Source organism: Mustelus asterias, chromosome 1 (genome assembly GCF_964213995.1).
Source record: "Mustelus asterias chromosome 1, sMusAst1.hap1.1, whole genome shotgun sequence".
Classification (NCBI taxonomy): domain Eukaryota; kingdom Metazoa; phylum Chordata; class Chondrichthyes; order Carcharhiniformes; family Triakidae; genus Mustelus; species Mustelus asterias.
In genome coordinates this window covers 11155803-11179799 of record NC_135801.1, presented here as the reverse complement: position 1 = coordinate 11179799, position 23997 = coordinate 11155803, and the positions used below count along the sequence as shown (strand labels likewise).

Sequence of the window (23997 nt, the reverse complement as noted above, 5' to 3'; positions counted from 1 at the left end):
TTTAGCATGGCCAGCCCACCTAACCCGCACATCTTTGGACTGTGGGAAGTAACCGGAGCACCCGGAGGAAACCCACGCAGACACGGGGAGAATGTGCAAACTCCACACAGGCAGTGACCCAAGCCAGGAATCAAACCCGGGTCCCTGGCACTGTGAGGCTGCTGTGCTAACCACTGTGCCACCGTGCCCCCCCCCCCCCCCCCCCCCATGGATGCCAACCCCCCCCCGCCCCCCCATTTCTATGAATGCCATACAGAGAGCCAGTATGGGTTCCATGGGCGGAATGACCTACTTCTGTACCCCAAGACTCTGTGAGACCGAAGTCCCTATCGGTACACCTGACAGATTTGTTAGAGAGAGAGTTCCGCAATTTGACCTAGCGACAATGAAGGGACGTCAGTGTAGCTCTAGGTCAGGGTTGGGCGTGAACTTGCCGGTGGTGGTGTTTCCATTCACCTGCTGCCTTTGTCTTTCTGGACATTGGAGTTTGGGTGTTTGCAAGCCGTTTGCTGAAGCTTACTCATGCAAATTCTGCAGTCCCCTGGCTGAAATCAGTAGAGGTGCTTCACTGTCTAATTCAATCTGGTTGAAGACATGAAAGTTCTGTTTTGTGCTTGAAAACAAAATGCGTGATCCCATTGTTTGAACATAATTGTCAGTGGATATGGTGGAGGGGCAGGAATGAAAATATGGAACACAAAAATTTAACTTGCAAAGAGCTATGAAGCCCCATTCTAAAGCTTGTTGCTACAGTATGGAACTTTCTCTAATCCAAGTGGACAGACTGGTGGTCTGGGCATCACATAGTTAGTCCCTTGAAATAAGTTATTATAAATGCTACTTTTCATTCTGTTTGCATGAACCACCTTGTGGCATTTTCTTCCTGCATTGGAGGTGCTGTGTAAATGCAAGTTGTTGTTAAGTTAGCAGTATAGTAGAGGAGCTACCTTCTGTGGACTCATTGTCACCGGGTGGCACTGTGGTTAGCACTGCTGCTACACAGCACCAAGGAACCCAGGTTCGATTCCTGGCTTGGGTCACTGTCTGTGTGGAGTTTGCACGTTCTCCCCATGTCTGCGTGGGTTTTCTCTGGGCGCTCCAGTTTCCTCCCACAGTCCAAAGATGTGCGGGTTAGGTGGATTGGCCATGCTAAATTGCTCCTTAGTGTCAGGGGGACTAGCTAGGGTAGTGCATGGGGTTATGGGGATAGGGCTTGTGTGGGCATGTGGTTGGTGCAGATTTGATGGGCTGAATGGCCTCCTTCTGCACTGTAGGATTCTATTCTACGATTTGGGAGCCAAATTAGCCCAACACAGAGGCTGGCCTCAATATCCTACTGGATCAGGATAAATTCTCCTCCCCAGGGAGTCTGCACAATGCTGCTGTAGTGTGTAACCAAAAACGTGACATTTCATCCCTGCACTTGGGAGTTCGTAAAACCATACAGCACTGAAGGAGTCTCCGACCTAAAAATTGGGCACACCAAATTCTCCCACAAGTCAAAGGTCGTGGGAGATCAGCTTTGAAATATTGGAATTTAATTGTAGGGTATTGTAATGTAGGTGTGTATGAGTGTGTATAATCTCTGTGTGTGTGCTTATGGGGTGAAATATAAATATCTATCATAGCATTAATTTTAGCGATTGTTAATTTCCACTGTACTTTGTGTAACTTTTACCCAGAGTGGAGGTGTTTTTACTTTCGGAGCTGGTCTTTGTGGGCAGCTGGGTCATAACTTCATTAACAATGAAATAAATCCCCGGAGAGTCCAAGAGTTGATGGGAAGCGAAGTCTCCCAGATAAGCTGCGGCAGGTGAGCATACGTGGTGGAAAATTAGCTCGGGCAGTGTACTAGTGTGAGTTTTAATAGATAATTTATCCTTACTGGAAACATCCCTTGGACCTTTGCGTGTGTTAATGGTATTATACAGGTTAGCTGTGTTGCAAAATCTGTGAATTTCGGTAACTACGCACAATGACCAATCTTTGCCAATCGATCACTCCTCTCACCAGCTGCCTTTTGAGCGGAACCACGTTCACCGCACAGGCTAGTGTCTTGTCATGCAGGGATCCATTTGTGGATCCCTAGTTATACGTTCCGACACTGGCAGGTCAAAGCCACCCCTGCCTTTCAGAAATCCTGCTCAGGATTTTGTTACATAACAAGCGAGATGTCAACTTTAAAAAAAATTCATTCGTGGGACATGGGCATCACTGGTTGGCCAGCATTTATTGCCCATTCCCTAGTTGCCCTTGAACTGAGTGGCTCACTCGGCTATTTCAGAGGGAAGTTGAGAGTCAACCGCATCACTGTGGCTCTGGAGCCACATGTAGGCCAGACCCGGTAAGGATGGCAGATTTCCTTCCCTAAAGGACATTAGTGAACCAGATGGATTTCTCCGACAATCATAAGAACATAAGAAATAGGAGCAGGAGTAGGCCATCTAGCCCCTCGAGCCTGCCCCGCCATTCAATAAGATCATGGCTGATCTGAAGTGGATCAGTTCCACTTACCCGCCTGATCCCTATAACCCTTAATTCCCTTACCGATCAGGAATCCATCTATCCGTGATTTAAACATATTCAACGAGGTAGCCTCCACCACTTCAGTGGGCAGAGAATTCCAGAGATTCACCACCTTCTGAGAGAAGAAGTTCCTCCTCAACTCTGTCCTAAACTAACCCCCCTTTATTTTGAGGCTGTGCCCTCTAGTTCTAGTTTCCTTTCTAAGTGGAAAGAATCTCTCCACCTCTACCCTATCCAGCCCCTTCATTATCTTATAGGTCTCTATAAGATCCCCCCTCAGCCTTCTAAATTCCAACGAGTACAAACCCAATCTGCTCAGTCTCTGCTCATAATCAACACCCCTCATCTCTGGTATCAACCTGGTGAACCTTCTCTGCACTCCTTCCAAGGCCAATATATCCTTCCGCAAATAAGTAAACCAATCCTGCACACAGTATTCCAGCTGCGGCCTCACCAATGCCCTGTACAGATGCAGCAAGACATCTCTGCTTTTATATTCTATCCCCCTTGCGATATAGGCCAACATCCCATTTGCCTTCTTGATCACCTGTTGCACCTGCAGATTGGGTTTTTGCGTCTCATGCACAAGGACGCCCAGGTCCCTCTGCACAGCAGCATGTTGTAATTTCTTTCCATTTAGATAATAATCCAATTTGCTATTATTTCTTCCAAAGTGAATAACCTCGCATTTGTTAACGTTATACTCCATCTGCCAGATCCTCGCCCACTCACTCAGCCTGTCCAAATCTCTCTGCAGACCTTCTACGCCCTCCACACGATTCACTTTTCCACTTATCTTTTTGTGTCGTCTGCAAACTTTGTTACCCTACACTCAGTCCCCTCCTCCAGATCGTCTATATAAATGGTAAATAGTTGAGGCCCCAGTACCGATCCCTGCGGCACGCCACTAGTTACCACCTGCCAACCAGAAACACACCTTCAATCGACAATGGTTTCACGGTCATCAGTAGATTCTTAATTTTTATCGAATTCAAATTCCACCATCTGCTGTGGTGGGATTTGAACCCGGGTCCCCAGAATGTTAGCTGTGTTTCTGGATTAATAGTCTGGTGATAATACCACTAGGCCATTGCTTCCCCCTAAACTGGTAACTCTTAAGTGGTATGAGTGAAGGTAAATCGCTACAGGGAAGAGCCTTCACCTGCATTTGTGGCTGTGCCAATCCTAGTCTCAATCCCCGAATTCAGAAAGTCATTGAATTGTCTCTTTAACCAAAGTTTGTACGTGAACCTTGGCCCGACTCCACACCCGCCCTTGCGAAAATGGAACACGGCGTGTTTGGAGGCATTCTGTCGTGGTGGAAATTTAGCTGTTGTCTTCACTTCATCAGCTGAGTGCAACTTAGCATTTTACATTTGAAATGCGTGACTGCACTAACTATGTCCTTCCTCCTGTCAGACAGCACACGATTGCCTTTGTGCCTTCTTCTGGCTTAATCTATGCATTTGGACGTGGCAACAGAGGGCAGTTAGGATCTGGACAGACCATTAACTCACAGGTTCCATACAAAGTGGCCGGGAACTGGGTAACTCACACACACAAGATGCAACCTAATGGTGAGTGAAGGGGTAAGGCGCCCCTGGATTGAGCAATGCAACTCTTGCCCATAAAATTGTGTTCAGTGAGTGTGAGCCACCCCCTGTCCAGTGAGTGAGCCATTTTAGTTTATCTAGTTTTAGCAGAAAGCATTTCTTTCTCTGTCGTTTATCAGTTTTGCTCTGATTTTAATAAAAACTCACCAATAGCAATCCTCAATTATTATTTGTCAATTAAAAAAAAATTCCTTCATGGGATTCTGCCAACGCCAATTTACTTGCTCTTGTAATGATTGGCTTGTTGGGCCATTTCAGACAGCAATTAAAAGTCAACCACATTGCTGTGGGTCTGGAGTCACATGTCGGCCAGACCGGGTAAGGATGGCAGATTTCCTTCCCAAAAGGACATGAGTGAAACAGATGGGTTTTTACAAGACTCAATGATAGCTTCATGGGTACAATGATTGATGTCAAATCTGCCAATGCATCAATGCTAATGCATCAATGTGTCCAGGTCAACATTCTAACCTTCACCATTACTGCCAAAGCAGAATAAGTGGGCAATCACCTCCTGCTTATAGCACCTTGCTGTGTGAAAGTTGTTGTAATTTGTGTGTGGCACCTTTAACTGTTTCTTAGAGAGGTTAGAAAGTGTATATTGTTATGGCCAGGGTGGGAGGAGTGCGCAGTTTCTCTAGTCCACATGACTCTGCAGGTCACGCCATGAGTATAAATGTTTAATTCACTCAACAAAGTGGCTTCTGATTTACTTTTGTTGCTGTTAGACCCAGAATAAAATAGACTTTAGCCAGGCTTCTTTCAATAAACTCAGAATGATTGATTTATTATGAAACAAAGCTTCTTTTTATGAAACGAGTTGCAAAAACTGGCTAGCGTACAATTTGTAATCTGGAAATGTAACCAGGTACCCTTTTAAAATCCTAACACACACATGCACACACAACACCCAAAGGTCAAAATAAACAGGGTTTCCGCAGAGGTTAGTTTTTAAGAGGAAACAACTTCTGGCCAATGGGAAAACTATGAAAAAGGATAAAGTTCAAAGGGTTTTGACGCTATCGACCTGGTGTTCCTGTGCATGCAAACTAATGTTATGAAGTGGAGGTTGATTCCGTAACACCAAAGAGGACTACCTCGCCTCATAGTGTGTGTGAAGTGGTGTAACCTGCGCTTCAGCAACTTCTAGTGGTTGAATACAAAATAAATCCCTGGCACTCACTCTAAAATCAACAAGTAACTATTTATTTATCTAATTAACAATGAACAAATTAACTAAACTACTAACAAACCAAATAAATCCCTTCTAACTATTAACTATTCCCGAATAAAACAAGATTCTAATGGAATGCTATTCAAGTAAATACAAGTCCCACTCATTTAACAAAAAATGAATTTAGTCACTCTGTAAATTACAACCAGGTTTTGTGTCTTTTGGAATATTCTGTTGATTCTTTCTGTCTGGAAATTCTTTCTTCTTTGCTACCGTTGCTATCTAGATGGTGCTTTGAGCTGAGAGCTGTGGCAGTTGCTCTCTGCGTTTATCCCAATGTCTCCCCCCTTCTTTTATACCTGTGATGACATATCCATATTTCCCACAATCGGATTGATTCTAAGTTGTCAAAACCACCGGATTTAAATTTAATAGGTTCTTGGTATCTAAGTGACTAATTCGAACTGATTGGCTAAATTAGAAAAAAACCTGTTGTCTTGGTAAAGACTGCTGCTTGTCCTTCGATACAAATATTTCATTTTGGATACTCTGTATGTACTTGCATTTTTTTTTTTTAACTTTCTAAGCACAGAGAAAGCTTTCAAAGGGACCATGCTATGGTTTTTCCCTGGCGTTTTACAATTTTACAAGCACCAATCTACAATTACTCCCAACTTCACAACACTGATCACTGGACTCAGTGCTTGTCTGGAAGTTCTTTCCAAAGGAGCCTCAGTGTAACGGCAAACAGAGTGGAATTAATGTCCTCTCTCTCCCATCTCAGCCTCTCCGGTTTCCAAATATGAACGTGTTATACTGAGTTGAGGATTTCTAGCTGGATAACCACATTGAATTTCACCGGAGGCAAGGAGGGTGTGAGTTGGATCAGTGTCTCCTGTGTTCATTTTTTTTCCCCCCCAAAACTGTTCCAAGAAAAACACATTCAAAACAGAAACTCGTCTCAGTTAAGGGGGGGGTTCCACAAAATCATGTGGGTCTCGGAGCCTGAGAACAGTTTTTTTTTTCGGCCAGCAATTATAGTTTGTGTAAATAAATAGTTCTTATCTCCTCGGGTGCCCTGCTGATCATTTAGCTGAAATCATGTGACTCTTTGAAAAGGTAGTTTGCTCACCGTTCAAAGTGAACTTCTAACCTTTTTTTAAAAACAAATTCAGGTCGGTTTTCAAGAAAGTGTCCAAATAACTCTATGTCCTTCCAATTTAAATAAATACATGTAGTTCTTGGAGATTGGTATTTCTAACAAATACGTCCTTTGTCTTTAAGCCACTTTTGGGCTCAATAATGATACGTCTAGAGTCGTGTCTGATACAGGGCAGAGAGGTGATTCTCAGAGTAACACCAGCCGCCAGCAATGAGGATCTGGAGCAAAGTGCAGTCTGTGATATGACCGTGTGGCGTTGCTGGCTCCTTGACAGGCTGTTGATGACAGGATTCCACCCACTACGCCTTCTGAACATTGAGGCACAGAATTATAGAATCCCTACAGTGCAGAGGAGGTCACTTGACCCATTGAGTCTGCACTGACTATCTCATAAAATCCCTACAGTGCAGAGGAGGCCACTTGGCCCATCAAGTCTGCACCGACTCTCATAGAATCATAAAATCCTACAGTGCAGAGAGAGGCCATTCAGCCCATCGAGTTTGCACCGACCACAATCCCACATAGGCCCTATCCCCATAAACCCATGCATTTATCCTAGCTAGTCCCCCTGACACTAAGGGGCAATTTAACATGGCCAATCCACCTAACCCGCACATCTTTGGACTGTGGGAGGAAACCTGAGCACCCGGAGGAAACCCACGCAGACACGGGGGAGAACGTGCAGACTCCGCACGGACAGTGACCCAAGCCGGGAAACGAACCTGGGTCCTTGGCGCTGTGAGGCAGCAGCCCTAGCCGCTATGCTACCCAGAGTATCTTACCCAGGCCCTCTCCCCAGGCCTATTCCCGTAATCCCACACATTTCCCATGGCTAATCCAACATCTTTGGACACTAAGGGGCAATTTTAGCACGACCAATCCACCTAACCTGCACATTTTTTTGGATCACGGGAGGAAACCGGAGCACCCGGAGGAAACCCATGCAGACATGGAGAGAACGTGCAAACTCCACTCAGACAGGTACCCAAGACCTGAATTAAACTCGGGTCCCTGGAGTTTTGAGGCAGCAGTGCTAACCACTGTGCCACCGTGCCCCCTGTCCTATCGCCCAGCTTAGCCTCCTCCATTCAGTGTCTGTTCGAAGCTAAAACCCTGAACTCTGTTCCCGGGCAGCAACATCTCCATCCTACCCATAGCCTGATAAATTCCTGGCTTCTAGTACACCCTGGGCCAACAGGAAAGGGATCGTTTCCACAATATCCCTTGTTGGTTGGTATCTTGTGAGCCTCAAAATTTACGTCCTGCATATTGTCAATGGTTTTAAGTCTTAACAGTGTTTCGAACCACAAGCTACTCTGTGAATATTGAGACTTGCTTTGACCCGTTGACAGATCAGTCCAAGTACCGTGTGCTGAAACATGTTTGCTGCGGAGGGGATCAGAGTTTCGCCCTATTCTTTCAACATGAGGTGAGATCAAACCCAGTGAACGCCTACACTAAATGCTTCGATTCATTCACAGACTGGGGGCACTGCCATACACGTGTTCCTTACCTTCTGAGGGCTCTCAGTTAGTAATTCCGAGTGATGTAGATTGAGAGAAGTGCCTTTAATATTTTATAAAATTCAGATTTTCTAGTTTTGATATGAGGAGCTAAAGTCGAAAGTCTCTAAACAATTGCATGTCACCTATTTAAGAGAAATACGGTACATTCATCTGCCCTGTTCTGGGGTGTTGATGATGTGGCAATGGTCGCCTTGAATTGGAAAAACCTCTCTGCTTTAATCCAGCTAAACTCGTACACAGATGGGAACAAAAAGAATAGCTAGTGCTTTAATCTTAAAAAAAAATGAGTCTTGCTCGAGAGGCACCAGTCCGTAACTTATCTTCTCTCGTTATTGTCCATTCCTAGCTGAGTAGCTTGCTAGACTGTGTTAGAGTGCAGTTAAGACTCCACTACTGTCCCTCAGTGTACCCGCCATGCCGACACTATAGTTAAGTAAGCCCACCAACGCCTCTACTTTCTCAGGAGACTAAGGAAATTTGGCATGTCCGCTACAACTCTCACCAACCTTTACAGGTGCACCATAGAAAGCATTCTTTCTGGTTGTATCACAGCTTGGTACGGCTCCTGCTCTGTCCAAGGCCGCAATAAGCTACAAAGGGTCCTGAATGAAGCCCAATCCATCACTCAAACCAGCCTCCCATCCATTGACTCTATCTACACTCCCAGCTGCCTCAGAAAAGCAGCCAGCATAATCAAGGGTCCCACACACCCCGGACGTTCTCTCTTCCACCTTTTTCCGTCGGGAAAAAGATACAAGTCTGAGGTTACATACCAATTGACTCAAGAAGAGCTTCTTCCCTGCTGCTTTCAGACTTTTGAATGGACCTACCTCGTATTCAGTTGATCTTTCTCTACACCCTAGCTACGACTGCAACACTACATTCTGCACTCTCCCCTTCTCTATGAACAGTATGCTTTGTCTGTACAATGCACAAGAAACAATACTTTTCACTGTATACCAATACATGTGACAATAATAAATCAAATCAACTATGTCAGAGTTGGACTGGCATCACATATGCAAGGTATCCTTCGCAAAAAGACATTTGTGAACCAGTTGGGTCTTTACAATGATTCGACAGCTTTGAGGTTACTTTAACTGCTGCCAGCAATTTATTGAAAAAAATGCAACTTCTCAGAGCACAATGGTGGGGATTTGAATGCTCCTTCATTGGAGTACTAGCCCAGGTTGTTCGATTGCTAGTCCAGCAATTTATCACTGCTAACTAGAAAGAATGGAACAGAGTGGTTAGCGCTGCAACCTCACAGCGCAAGGGACCCGGGTTCGATTCCCGGCTTGGGTCACTGTCTGTGCGGAGTCTGCACGTTCTACCCATGTTTACGTGGGTTTCCTCCGGGTGCTCTGGTTTCTTTCCACAGTCTGAAAGACGTGCTGGTTGGGTGCATTGGCCATTCTAAATTCTTCCTCAGTGTACCCGAACAGGCGCCGGAGTGTGGCGACCAGGGGATTTTCACAGTAACTTAATTGCAGTGTTAATATAAGCCTACTTGTGACTGATTAAACTTTACTTAGAGTATCGGATCATTTCTCATTGCTGTTAGTGGGACCTGGCTGTGTGAAAAATTGGCTTACATAACAGCAGCCACTACACTTCTCAGAATGACTTCATTAGCTGCGATATGTTTTGAGTTGGCTTCATGTGCTGAAGACACTATATCAGGAAATTATGCTCACTTTTCTTTCCGAGGGTTGTTGATCTGTGGAATTCCCTTTCCCAGCGAGTGGTGGAGGCTGGGCCATTGCATGTATTCAAGGCTGGGTTCGAAAGATTTTTGATCAACAAGGGGATCGAGCGCTATTCGGGAAGACAAGAAAGTGGAGTTGAGGCCACAATCAAATCATGATCTTCGTGAATAGCAGGACAGACTTGATGGGCTGAATAGCCTGCACCCTAATTCCTAATTCTTGCGTTCTTGAGATATGATTGATCTTTCTCTACACCCTAGCGATGACTGTAGTTTAAAGTTTATTTATTATTGTCACGTGTAGGCTTACATTAACACTGCAATGAAGGTACCTTGAAAATCCCCTAGTTGCCACACTCCGACGCCTGTTCGGGTACACTGAGAGAGAATTTAGCATGGCCAATGCACCTAACCAGTCTTTCGGACTGTGGGAGGAAACCGGAGCACCCGGAGGAAACCCACGCAGACACGGGGAGAACGTGCAAAATCCACATAGACAGTGACCCAAGGCCGAAATTGAACCCGGGTCCTTGGTGCTATGAGGCAGCAATGCTAACCACTGTGCCACCGTGCTGCCCCACACTATACACTGTAACACTATATTCTGAACCCTTCTTTCCTTCTCCCCATGTACTCTATGAACGGTATGCTTTGACCGTACAGCGTGCAAAAAACAATACTTTTTACTGTATATGAATACATGTGACAAATCCAATCAAATATGGGGAAAGGGTGGCGAATGGGACTTCGAAATTTCTTGCAAAGAGCTGGTGCAGTTTGTCAGGTTGAATGGCCTCCTTCTGTGCTGTAACCATTCTATCAGCAATGCTGCTGCTTTGTTTCTACAATGCAGGATTGTGTAGGCAAGGGATTTAATTAGGTTTTAATTAAGAAACAAAAAGCCACCCTCATGAAGAATGAGTAGCTTTCTCCCTTTTAAGAATGCTTACGGCTTTTTCTTACGACTTTAATCTTCGTATGCTGAGGTTTGGCATTGGCTGCACTGATGTAGGCACCATTGTGTGAGTGTGTGTCTGTAATATGCGGCAATAAACTGTTTACGGGATCTGAAGCTGAGAGTTTTTTGACTTAATCTCCCCTCCTGGCTCCCAATAAAAGTCGGAATTAAGCAGCAGGAGACTTTTTTGTCACATTCTGAACGCAACACGTGTTGATAACACTCTCCTCTCCTTAGGAAGCAACACGCAATGATAACGTCTTCCTCTCCTCTTTCCTTCTGCACTTTATTTATCCTTCCAGCATTCTCAAGTCCCTGATGATTTCCGCTGTTTGGATCCTTTAAGGCGGGTCAGGATAATTAATAGCAACGTGAACAGGTGGATGCTCAGCCTTTCGGGAAAGGACGTACTGAAGTAAGTTTTGACCCAGCTTCTGATTGCTGCAGACAAATGTTTTAATTGGGAGAAAATGCTGGAAAATCTCAGCAGGCCTGGCAGCATCTGTAAGGAGAGAAAAGAGCTGACGTTTCGAGTCCAGGTGACCCTTTGTCAAAGGTTCATCTGGACTCGAAATGTTTCGAAGGGGAGGGAGGGGGGTGAATTCGACCAGAAAATATACATTTACAAACACACAAAGAGCAGGAATTGCAAGGGGAGAAGGGGAATTAGAATAAAACAAGGGGGGAAAAAATAAATTAAAAAAATTCTTGAGTGGCCTTCTATACAGAAGTTTTACATGTCTTTGAAATGCTATAGGGATTGGACTGGGTTGACACAATTTCCTCTGGGTGGGGGAGTCCAGAAGAAATGTTACAGGGGTAGGGCGGAGGGGTGGGGGTAGGGGGCTGGGCAAGATTATCTTTCGGAGAGTCGGTGCAAACCCAATGAGCCAAATGGCCTCCTTCTGCGCTGTAGGGATTCTATGGAGAGACTCTATGAATTGATACTTTAATGTGCTTCTTTGCTATTAAGATGTGATGTTTCTTCAAGCATAACAGATGTTGATTGTGTAATATTCCACATCATTGAGCACTTTTACAGAATCATCATGAACTATTATCTCACACCAGGCAGCTGTCTAATTGCTGTTGTTTCTCCCGGGAGGGATGTGTATCTCTAATTATAGGCCATTCAGCCCCTTGAGCCTGTTCCACCCCTCAATTGGACCACAGCTAATCTGTACCTCAACTCCATTTGCACACTTTTGATTGGCACCCTGACCCAGCAAATAAACCTCAGTCTTTGAATATTTCAGTTGACAAACAGCTAAAGTGCAAAGGGACTTGGGAGTCCTAGTCCAGGATTCTCTAAAGGTAAACTTGCAGGTTGAGTCCGTAATTAAGAAAGCAAATGTAATGTTGTCATTTATCTCAAGAGGCTTGGAATACAAAAGCAGGGATGTACTTCTGAGGCTTTATAAAGCACTGGTTAGGCCCCATTTGGAGTACTGTGAGCAATTTTGGGCCCCACACCTCAGGAAGGACATACTGGCACTGGAGCGGGTCCAGCGGAGATTCACACGGATGATCCCGGGAATGGTAGGCCTGACATACGATGAACGTCTGAGGATCGTGGGATTGTATTCATTGGAGTTTAGGAGGTTGAGGGGAGATCTAATAGAAACTTACAAGATAATGAACGGCTTAGATAGGATGGACGTAGGGAAGTTGTTTCCATTAGCAGGGGAGACTAGGACGCGGGGGCACAGCCTTAGAATAAAAGGGAGTCACTTTAGAACAGAGATGAGGAGAAATTTCTTCAGCCAGAGAGTGGTAGGTCTGTGGAACTCATTGCCACAGAGGGCTGTGGAGGCCGAGACGTTGAGCGTCTTCAAGACAGAAATTGATAAATTCTTGATTTCTCGAGGAATTAAGGGCTATGGGGAGAGAGCGGGTAAATGGAGTTGAAATCAACCATGATTGAATGGTGGAGTGGACTCGATGGGCCGAATGGCCTTACTTCCGCTCCTATGTCTTATGGTCTTATGGACATCCAGAAACAGCATTGAAGATTTTCTCTACCCTTTGGAGTGAAGAAGTGCTTCCCGACCTCACTCTACAATGGCTTAACTTTAATTTAACATCATGCCATTTCTTCTGGACTCCCCCATCCAGAGGAAATTGTATCAATCCCGTCCAATCCCTATAGCATTTCAAAGACCTGTGTAGAAGGCCACTCAAGAATTGTCAACACTTTCTATCAATTTGTGTTTTACTTCTATAAGATATAGGGTCAGAATTAGGCCATTCAGCCCATCAAGTCTGTCCCACCATTCAGTCACAGTTGATGGGGTTACTCAACCCCATTCTCTTGCCTTTTCTCCAATAGGATATAGGAGCAGAATTTCCCCCCTTGTTTTGTCCTAATTCCCCTCTTCCCCTTGCAACTTCTGCCCTTTGTATGTTTCTGAATGTATATTTTCTTGTGTATTTTTTTGGTCGAATTTCACACCCCCCCTCCCCTTAGCCCTCGGACACCTTTTCAAGTGACCTTTTAGTGTTGATGTTGCCTCCAAATTTCTTTTTCATTCCCTGGTCTGGACACAGCTCCCCTTGAGGGATTTGTTGTGAGAAAATGCTGGTTAGGGTCAGCATAAGAATCGTTAGGTGTCAAAAATATTGGAAGCCCCCTCCCCCAAAACACCCACACCGCTCCCACTTTCACAACTCCCACCATTACAACACCTATAGAATTCTCCCTCTCCTGATCCATTACGTCATCGAGTCACGATTATTACTGTACAGAAGTAGGCCATTCAGCCCATTGTCTCCTTGCTGGCTCTCTGCAAGGACAACTCGGCTGCCTGACCCCACTCGTCGTTGCCCCCACTCGTCGTTTACCCCACAGCCCTGTATAGATTTTCTCTTCAGATAATTATCCAAGCCATGATTGCATCTGCCTCTCTGGCCCTTCATTCCATCTCCTAACCACTCACTGCGGAGAAAATATTTCTCGTCACACGTCACTCTTGGGTTTTTTTTCCACTAAGATGAGACGATATTGTAAAATGAGTGTCGGAGTAGGCCTGTAGAATGGGTTACACACTGGTGACAAGGCGAGTCAGATAATTTACTGAGCTAATCTGGTAAGTTAGATGAAGTCTTTCTGTTTTATGAGGAATCTTACCCGGGGTTTTGTTGCTGCGGCCTTTTAAGAACTGCTGGGTAGGCGCTCACTACTGGGTATGGAACAGCTGGCATGGTGTACACAGCCTACCCCATTTGCGATTGCAAGTGAGGGCGTAGGACCACGACTTTCGCACGTGCTAGAGACTACCTCAGCTGTTTCAAAAAGTAAAGTGAAGTTTATTTATTAGTCGCAAGTAGGCTTACATTAACGCTGCAATGAAGTTACTGTGCAAATCCCCTCGTCGCCACACTCCTGTTCCGGGGGTACACTGAGGGAGAATTTAGCATGGCCGATGCACCTAACCTGCACATCTTTCGGACTGTGGGAGGAAACCGGAGCACCCGGAGGAAACCCATGCAGACACGGGGAGAACGTGCAGACTCCGCACAGACAGCGACGCAGTTGGGACTCGAACCTGGGTCCCTGGCGCTGTGAGGCAGCAGTACTAACCATCGTGCCACCGTGCCGCCTACTGGCGGGAGGGATGGAGGGTGGGGCACCCGTTTGCAAAACTGACCTGAAAACCGCATCAGGTGAAACTCGGGGGGTTTGTGGGGGGAGGTGGAGGAGGGGTGACCCCCCCCAGCCCCCGTCATCTCCAGTCCAGAGTGGGTCGTTAGCTGAATCAGACACAGAATATGGTCAGCGAGGAACAGCAGATTCATGGGCAGGTTGTATATGAGGTGGCACCATGTGGATGTTTTGTCCATTAACCTTGTCTTTTCCCCCCTTTTTACAGTGAGTTAAATGCGATATTTTCTTCACCTGCATGTTTGAATGGCAGTTTCCTCGATCATCAGTAAGTAACAGTAATTCATTCAGAATGTGATTAGTTCCTTGATTTTTTTCTTGTGTGAGGGGAACTCAGCCCTGTCTGAAATTGATAAACAAATACGGTTGTGGAGGAGCGATTTGGTTAAAATTAGAAACAAAAAACAGAAAAGTGCTGGAAAATCTCAGCAGGTCTGACAGCATCTGTGGAGAGAGAATAAAGCCAATGTTTCAAGTCTGGATGATCCTTCGTTAGAGCAGCTCTGATGAAGGGTCATCCGGACTCGAAACGTTGGGCTCTATTCTCTCTCCACAGATGCTGTCAGACCTGCTGAGATTTTTCAGCACTTTTCTGTTTTTGTTTCAGATTCCATCATCCGCAGTATTTTGCCTTTATCTTCGGTTAAAATTAGGGGCAGCGTCCTTCTCCTTTCCAGGGTTTAGTCAATTGGGAAACATCCTGTCAGGAACAGTCAGTGGGGTTGCCACTCTGGTTTGATGTATTCCTGAAGGTTTCATGACATGACTTCTGAGCTCCAATCACCCTGTTCCCCCTCAACTCTCCCACCATTCATTGCAAGTCCTATCCATCTCACGCCAATGGACGCCTCACTACTTGATTGGACAAGTCTTGACTTTAATTCAAAAACCTCCTGCCACTCTACTCCAGCTCCTTCTTTTTGTGAAAATGTTCAAAGAAAACGGGGGAGAAAACCTTTTTTGTTTATTTTTAAGGCCTATATGAATTTTTTGCCTGGTTGTCTGCAGTGGCGCAGTGGTATTATCACTGAACTTGTAATTCAGAGACCCAGGGGATTTTCACAGTAACTTCATTGCAGTATTAATGTAAGCCTACTTGTGACTCTCATAAACCTTTAGGGTAATGATCTGGGGACCCGGGTTCGAATCCCACCATGGCAGATGGTGAAATTTGAATTCAATAAAAATCTGGAATTAAAGGATGACGTGAAACCATTGTTGATTGTCGGAAAAACCCATCTGACTCACTAATGTCCGTTAGGGAAGGAAATCTGCCGTCCTTACCTGGTCTGGCCCCATGTGACTCCAGAGCCACAGCAATGTGGTTGACTCTCAACTGCCCTCTGAAATGACCTAGCAAGCCACACAGTTCAACTCCAGTTAGGGATGGGCAATAAATGCTGGACCAGCCAGTCACACTCCATTCCCTGAACGAATAAAACAAAAGCCTGGGAGATTGACCTTCAGTTCCTGGGCATTCCAGGAATGTTGGCAGTCCTAACAATGGGATGCGTTGTTTGTGGAGCGCCATTTTGGATTCTGCAGGAGTGTGGTGGAGGCAGATTCGACCCTGGCTTTCAAAGGCGAATTTGTTCATTATCTGAATGGAAAAAAATATATCAGGGTTATGGGGGTAAGGTGGGGGAGATGGGTTTTGCTGAGAGCTCCAATTATCCCATCTGACTGCTCGCTTCAAAACGCTGTAATGTTCTCAGGCATTTATCCAATTCCTTTTCGAAAGTGTCTACTAAATCTGCTTCCACCACCCTCTCAGGCAATGCATTCCAGATTCGCTGCTTAGTGGATTTCTCTCCTCATCTCCCTGGTTCTTTTTGGCCGACTCCCTTACAACCTCCCAGTTATTCTTTTTCTTGCTTCCTCCCTTTCCACAAACCTTGATCAGAGTCTAGTCCGATCCACCTCATGATCTTTCAACCCACGGCTTCATCTGAGAAATGGGCTGGATAATTTATTGCAAATAATTTGTTGTAGTGCTGTGCTTTGGGGAGCAGAGATGAAACATGTATTTGTACAGTAGTATGAAATGCTCAGTGTGCATTTTGACATGGGAGATCGATGGTACGCCTGGAATGCTTCAAGTATTCATAGATTCTAGCCAATGGAATACAAGTGTGGCATGGTGGCACGGTGGTTAGCACTGTTGCCTCACTGCTTAAGGGACCCCGGTTCGCTTCCCGGCTTGGGTCATTGTCTGCGCGGAGCTTGCACATTCTTCCCGTGTCTGTGTGGAAAGATGTGCGGGTTGGGTGGATTGGCCGTGCTAAATTGCCCCTTAGCGTCCTGGGATTCATACGTTAGAGGGATTAGCGGGGTAAATACTTGAGATTACGGGGATAGGGCTAGGGTGGGATTGTTGTTGGTGCAGACTCGATGGGCCAAATGGCCTCCTTCTGCACTGTAGGGATTCTATGAAGTGCCCACTGAATGTACTGCCCAGTGTCAATTTGACTTGAGATGACTGTGTCGAGAAATACAATCATCTTTTGGATCAACTGCAGTTACTGTGGCTGAGTTCAGGATAGGGGGCAACACCGGTACAGCATTGCCCGTCACTCATTGCCCTGAGAAAGTGTTGATGAGTAGCACCCTCTGGTTGTTGACCATTGACAGGACCATGAGGCATGGAACTTCCAACTTGGGCGCCGGATGTTGGAGGGAAGCATAAAGCAGGTGGTAACAGACTGGGTGTGTGTTGTGCAACCCCGCGTATAGGGTGACCGATCCAGCAGTCCCTGTGTTTTGCTCAGCCCAACTCCACCCGCTGAGGTTGAAAGTTCTTCCACCATGTTCTCATAGAATCTTACAGCACGGACAGACGATCCAGCTCTTTGTGAGAGAGGATTGGCCAATTATTCCCCCCAACCCCGCACTCCACACCCCACCCCCCACCCCCACCCGTTCCCAGCTAATCACCTTGAATTTGGTTTCATAAGTGCTTGCAGTGCAGGCAATAAGAACTAGGAGCTGGAATAGGCCATCTGGCCCCCCCAAGTCTGCTCTGCCATTCAATAAGATCATGGCTGATCTTTTTGTGGACTCAGCTCCACTTACCCGCCCGCTCACCCTTGATTCCTTCACTTTTCAAAACTTTATTTATCCTTTCCTTAAAAACATTCAATGAGGTAGCCTCAACTGCTCCACTGGGCAGGGAATTCCACAGATTCACAACCCTTCACCTTTGGGTGAAGAAGTTCCTCCTCAACTCAGTCCTAAATCTGTTCCCCCTTATTTTGAGGCCATGCCCCCAAGTTCTAGTTTCACCACCCAATGGAAACAACCTCCCTCTTTCTATCTTATCTATTCCCTTCAAAACCTCATATGTTTCTATAAGATCCCCCCTCATCCTTCTGAATTCCAATGAGTATAGTCCCAGTCTACTCAGTCTCCCCTCATAAGCCAACCCTCTCAACTCCGGAATCGACCTAGTAAATCTCCTCTGCACCCCCTCCAGTGCCAGTTTATCCTTTCTCAAGTAAGGATATCCTTTCTCAAGTAAGGATAGTCACCTCCTCAACATTACATGGCAACTCTGTGCCCACATTAATACTAACCCATAAAGAGACTAGCCAGAGGATTATTTGGTGTCATACATAGATAAATTATAGGGACAAAAAACATTGGATCTGGACAACATTACTTTGTGTTCTTAATGTTAAATACAAGGAGGTGGGAGATGGGATAGAATGGACAGTTTCACATGAAAGTATATTTTTTTATCCCCCTACAGTAATGACGAGCATTTTAAAACTAGTCCTCGAAACCCTGGCGTTGACTTGAAGGCTGCCATGTTGTTTTTTGAGAAGATGGTGAACTCCCCATACGCCAAATTACTACAGCAGGTAAACGTTTAACATTGGAAAGTGTAATGACTTTATTCAGGCAATTGAGGGTAAGCCTGTTAGAATATGAACTCCCTGATTAAGGGCCTTTCCTCAAAAACCTTATGTTGATGTTTTGTTTGCACTTCAGTCCCATGCTCCTGGTCTGTGGGCACCCGGTGCGGAGGGTGGGGGGGGAGACGTGAACCTGCTCCTGGGCCTGGCAAGGCGTGCCATCTCCAGGTCCAGGCAGCGGGCGATCGAGGGGGTCGTCCAACCGGACTGTCTGCCCCTCTACTGCGGCTACATTCGCGGTCGGCTGTCCCTGGAAAGGGAGCATGCGGTGTCCGAGGGCGCAGTTAATGCTTTCCGTGTCCGCTGGGCACCACAGGGACTGGGGTGTATTATTGGCCCCGTTAATCTCATTTTAATTTGATGTTTTAAGCTTCCTTTCCGCTTTGTCTTTGCTTTTGGGCGGTTCCCCTTTTAGGGAGCTGCCCTTTTTGAGTTGTCCCTGAGTTAATTTGATTTTGTTTATTTGGTTGGACACAAAAAGTTGTCCCTGATTAAGGGCCAAATTGATGGGCTAATCAGGGAGCCTCTTGCTTTGTATTTAACCAGGCGTGTCAGTTCCTCTGGGACTCCGAGTGTAGACTGTGAACTGAAAGCATTCTGTATGCTGTTGTCAGACTTAAATAAAAGGACTTTGGTGAAGGGACTTCTGCCTCCGAGGACTTATTACAGAAAGTATGAAGCCTGTTCATCTTGTGTTACTGGTCTTTTGGGTGATAGATCACTTATGAGAGCTGGAATCTTCATGACACTAACAGCACAAAAGACTTTTCAGCTTTCCCCAGGGACCGACATGAAGATAATCTCCACTTGGTTTTGTGCCGGGGGTTGTTGCTCATTGGGAACTATCAGTTAAGGGTGGAATTCTCCCATTTTGAGACCAAATGCGGTGGCACGCTGCTCTGGCAGCACCTGTCCCGCTGACCGGGGTAATGGGCTCCCCACCCCAGATTCCGCGCACGGGCATTCATTCATTATCCACAAGCGAGCTCCCCTCCCACTCTCTGGGCAAGCCGGCTGCTGATTTGTCTGCCGGTCCTCAGCTGGCGGGTTCAAAGGTCCCAATGCCATATTGAAACACCAGTCCAACACACTCATGTCACCCTCTCCAGCCCACCTGTCTTCAGTAGACTGTGTAGGATGTCAGCAACCCAGAGGGAAAAGGTTAGCATCCTCAAGAGGGAACCCATTCCACGATTCCACCCCCCCCCACCCCCACCCCCCCAAGCCCATCACCTGCCCATGCCCCACTTGGATCTCTACCCACTGCCTCTGGATTCTTCATCCATCCCCTTCCAGTAGACAATGTGGTATCTCCTTTGATCTGCTAGTTTGTGACCTTTTCATGCAGACTTGTCAGGGTCCAACTTCCTGTCCTCGGTCTTCCCTCTGACTTCCTGTACTCGGTCTTCCCTCTGACTTCCTGTACTCGGTCTTCCCTCTGACTTCCTGTGGTTATTATATATTAGGACTGTCCTATATTCTTAGTACCATTCCCATGCAGGATTAGTAGAATGTGTGTCTTTTTATTTGGTCTTTTTAAATAATTTTTGGGAATTATAAGAAGAAAAATTCATTTTGGTACAAATGACAGGAGTGAAATAGTTTTAAAACACTGGGCGGCACAGTGGTTAGCACTGCTGCCTCACTGTGCCAGGGATCCGGGTTCAATTCCGGCCTCGGGTCACTGTCTGTGTGGAGTTTGCACATTCTTCCCAGTGTCTGTGCGGGTTTCCTCCGGGTGCTCCAGTTTCCCCAATCCAAGGATGGCCCACAGCTTAGGTGGATTGGACGGTCTAAATTGGCCCTTTAGTGTCAGGGTAAGTGCGTGAGGTTATGGGGATAGGGCCTGGGTGGGATTGGAGTCGGTGCAGGCTCGATGGGCCGAATAGCCTCCATCTGCACTGCAGGGATTCTGTGATTCTTTCTCCATGGGTGTTAACAGAAAGTGCACAGACATGAGCAGAATAAATACTGAAATAATTAAAAATACATGCACCTTTAGAAAGAAAGAACTTTAATGATTTACCACCATTCACAACATCAGAATATCCCAAAGCACTTCGCAGACAATAATATATTTTAAAAGTCAAAGCCCTAATGTGGGAAATGCAGCAACCAATTAGTGCACACAAAGATAGGGATGGCCTATTTTAGTGATGATGTTTGTAAGACTAATATTGACTCGGATACTGATGGGAACCCTCTTGCTCGTCTTAAATTATTGTTTAACACCTCATCTGAAAATCGTTACCCCTACCAGTGCAGCATCCTCTCGGTACTGCAATAGGGTATCAGCCTGGGTGACAGGAGTGGAGCTTGTATCCATTATCACCTGGATTCGCAGTGCTACCCTCGAAGCTTCGGCGATCAAAATGGAAGACAATGTTGACACTGCTATAACGTGGGGCTTCTCTCTCTTTTTTCAGGTTACTGTGACTCTAGAGAACCGTCTGATTTCCCAGTTGCCGACTTCGCCGCCTGACGTCGAGGCCATGAGGACATTTTTGATTTTGCCGGTGCTTCCTCTCTTCCAAGACTCCAAGAATTATTTGACCTTTGCCCTTCCATTTGCCGCCGCCATACTCCACTTGGACGCCAACCCGAGCAAAGTGTTGGGTAGGTTCTGAGCACCGGGGTGGGTTCTGAGCACCGGGGAAGGCGATGAAGTAAAGGAACAGTGAATCTAGTATTAATGCCAATTTATTGAGCGGTACTTTAACCGAGAATTTGGCCTTAACACCAAGAGCTTCAGTGGTCTAGCAGAACATGGCTCTCAATAGAGTCGTACATCTCCCCTTTGGCTTTGAACTTTCTTTCTATACAATTTTCTTCTGATGTGGGTGGGAAGGTTGGAGAAATGTGACAGAAGAGGAATATGGCTGAATATTACGGGGCTGACACGATGTTTTTCTTGTTGTAGTTGAAACTATCGTCCCCCCCCCAAGTAGCCAGACAAAGTCACGGCGTGGTTTAAGAGGATTTATTACTGCACCAACAGTATCCTGACCAAGTCTTTAAGACCAGCCAGAGGGCTGAATTCAGAAATACGCGAGCAATTATAGTTTCAAATTCGATTAGAAGTAATTAGCATATACCAATCACAGTATAGAAATTATCTCTATCCTCTCACAGTTATTGATTAAGGTGACATCATGCCTACATAAGGGCATAGTTATCCAAAAGTAAAGTATATTTATTAGTCGCAAGTAGCCTTACATTCACACTGTAATGAAATTACTGTGAAAATCCCCAAGCCGCCACATTCCGGTGCCTGTTCGGGTACACCGAAGGAGAATTTAACATGGCCAATGCACCTAACCTGCATTTGGACTGTGGGAAGAAACCTGGAGGAAACTCACGCAGACACAGTGAGAAAGTGCAAACTCCACACAGACAGTGACCCAAGCCGGGAATCGAACCCGAGTCCCTGGCGCTGTGAGGCAGCTGTGCTAACCACTGTGCCAAAGTGCTGCTCCAGTTATAACTTGTGCATGTTATATCATCAGGAAATGAAAGCTATATCTTTGATCAATGGTATATCAACCTCCCTTTCATTGTTCCTTGTTCAAACGGGCAAACATGAGTTGCAGCTACACATTGTTCAATTAAATGGTCCATGACCCTTACCTGGGTCTGCTTTACTCAAGACCTGTGGTTTTCACATAGCTTTCCCTGTGTGACTGAGGTACAGATTGCAGCTTATGTGATTTTTAAACCTGTGTGAATATTAACCCTTTCTCTGAAGAGCATCACCAACTAGCAGTGCACAGCTGTAATGTTGCCTAGTTTGGGCCCAGCTGAGCCTTCGGGGAGGGACGTTCATAGGTTGGTTGAAGCAGCCATTTATGTTGAAGTGTTGCCCCATCCAGCGCAAGGCATTGGTGCTGCTTTATGCAAATCATGTTGTTGCTGTCTGATTGGAGTTCATTGCAGTCTAAATGTTTTGGATTACATCCTTGAAATCACCTGAGATGTTTTAACCTGGCGCTCAAGAGGTTTTGCAAGGACTAATCACAATTGTATAGTTTCCATTCATCATCATAGTAGCTAGCACTGCAGAAGGAGGCCATTCAGGCCATCGTGCCTTTACTGGCTCTGTGAAAGAGCTATCCAATTATTCCCTTTACTGTCCTGCTGCCCAACCCCCTGCTCTTTCCCCATAGCCTCACAAATGTTTCCTTTTCAAGTATTTCTTGAATTCCCTTTTAGGAGTTATAACTGAATTTGCTTCCACCCAGCCTTTCACCCAATATCTCAGTGATTTCAAAAAAGAAACTTCTCTTCTTTCTAGTTATTTTGCCAATTAATTTAAGACTCTGTTGTCCGGTTACAGATCCTCCTGGCATTAAAATAAATTTCTGCTAATTTACTCTATCCAAGCCATTCATAATTTTGAATATCTCTATTAAATGCTTCCTTAATCTTCTCTGCTCCTGAGGACCCGGTATTAAAAGAAAAATAAACCATTGCAATATTATATTGAGGTTAAACTGCTCCATGGGTGTGATTTCATTATTATCACCATGTCTAAGGAGTTAGAGTAAGCTAATCAATCAATAAAGCTTCTCTCCGGAAGTTTACTATCTGATACCCGGGATACCTGGGACTGTGGGTGGTTGGCACTGCTGCCTCACAGCGCCAGGGACCTGGGTTCGCTTCCGGCCTTGGGTGTCTATGTGGAGTTTGCACGTTCTGCCCGTGTCTGCGTGGGTTTCCTCTGGGTGCTCCTGTTTCCTCCCACGGTCCAAAGATGTGCAGGTTAGAGGGATTGGCCATGTTAAAATTGCCCCTTCGTGCCCAAAGGTATGTAGGATAGGTGGATGAGCCATGCTAAATGTGTGGGTTACAGGGATAGGATGGGGGTGAGGGCCTGGGTAGGATGCTATTCGGAGAGTCGGTGCAAACTTGATGGGCTGAATGGCCTCTTTTTGCACAGTAGGGATTCTATGGTTCTGAGGTCTTAGGTATCTATTGCCCCGGGTATTAATTATTCTCAGTGTGATATGTATGGCTGTTCAAAGTGGAGGTGGACAGTGTTATTGACCTGGAGGTAGGTGGCTCTTATGGTGGGTGAAATTAAGAGTTGGTAGATGGGTCATGTTGGATTCTGAGGTTGCGAATAATTTGGTCCCACCCTGCGCAAATGACCAGGGAGAGGGGTGAAACCAGAAGCAAGGGGAGAGGTAAAGGTTTATCTGGCCACAAAGTTAGAGCTGAGGAAGTGGTTCACCAAGTTAGCCACGTGGAATTATTGTCGTGGATGGAAGGCCAAAGGCGAGGCAAGCGGGAATTTGAAAGCTCAGCTATAATTGGGGAGAAGAGCAAGGAGCAGAGGAACAGGAGGAGGCCATTGCGGGGGATATAGGAGAGAGAAAGGTTGGATGTGGGTGGTGAGAGATCGCAGAGGTGGTCGGACAAGGCCTTGCTATGAGACCACGGAAGCAGAGTGGCCACAAGAGAGAGCAAAGTCAAGGGGATGCAGATGGATAGGAGAGTTTACACCGAGGGACAGGTTCAAGGAAGACCAAAGCAGCAGTATATTTGGAGGAGGGAAGACTAGGGGAACCCAGATGGAAACAAATGAATGAGGAATCTCAGTGCAGTGGCAAAGCAGGATGGAAATATCATAGAAATCATAGAAACCCTACAGTACAGAAAGAGGCCATTCGGCCCATCGAGTCTGCACCAACCACAATCCCACCCAGGCCCTACCTCCATATATTTTACCCACTAATCCACGCATCCCAGGACACTA

At 45.9% G+C, this 23997-nt stretch overlaps 1 protein-coding gene across 1 annotated transcript in view; it reads left to right on the top strand.

Moving 5' to 3' along the window:
- Positions 1–23997, top strand: part of LOC144491368 (putative E3 ubiquitin-protein ligase HERC3) — a 76843-nt gene that overhangs the window by 26749 nt on the left and 26097 nt on the right. The window contains exons 7-13 of the mRNA XM_078209086.1: positions 1683–1813; positions 3946–4103; positions 7828–7904; positions 10970–11082; positions 14537–14596; positions 18077–18188; positions 20669–20858. Of these exons, the coding sequence (XP_078065212.1) occupies positions 1683–1813; positions 3946–4103; positions 7828–7904; positions 10970–11082; positions 14537–14596; positions 18077–18188; positions 20669–20858 (841 nt within the window). The remainder of the gene's footprint in view (positions 1–1682; positions 1814–3945; positions 4104–7827; positions 7905–10969; positions 11083–14536; positions 14597–18076; positions 18189–20668; positions 20859–23997) is intronic.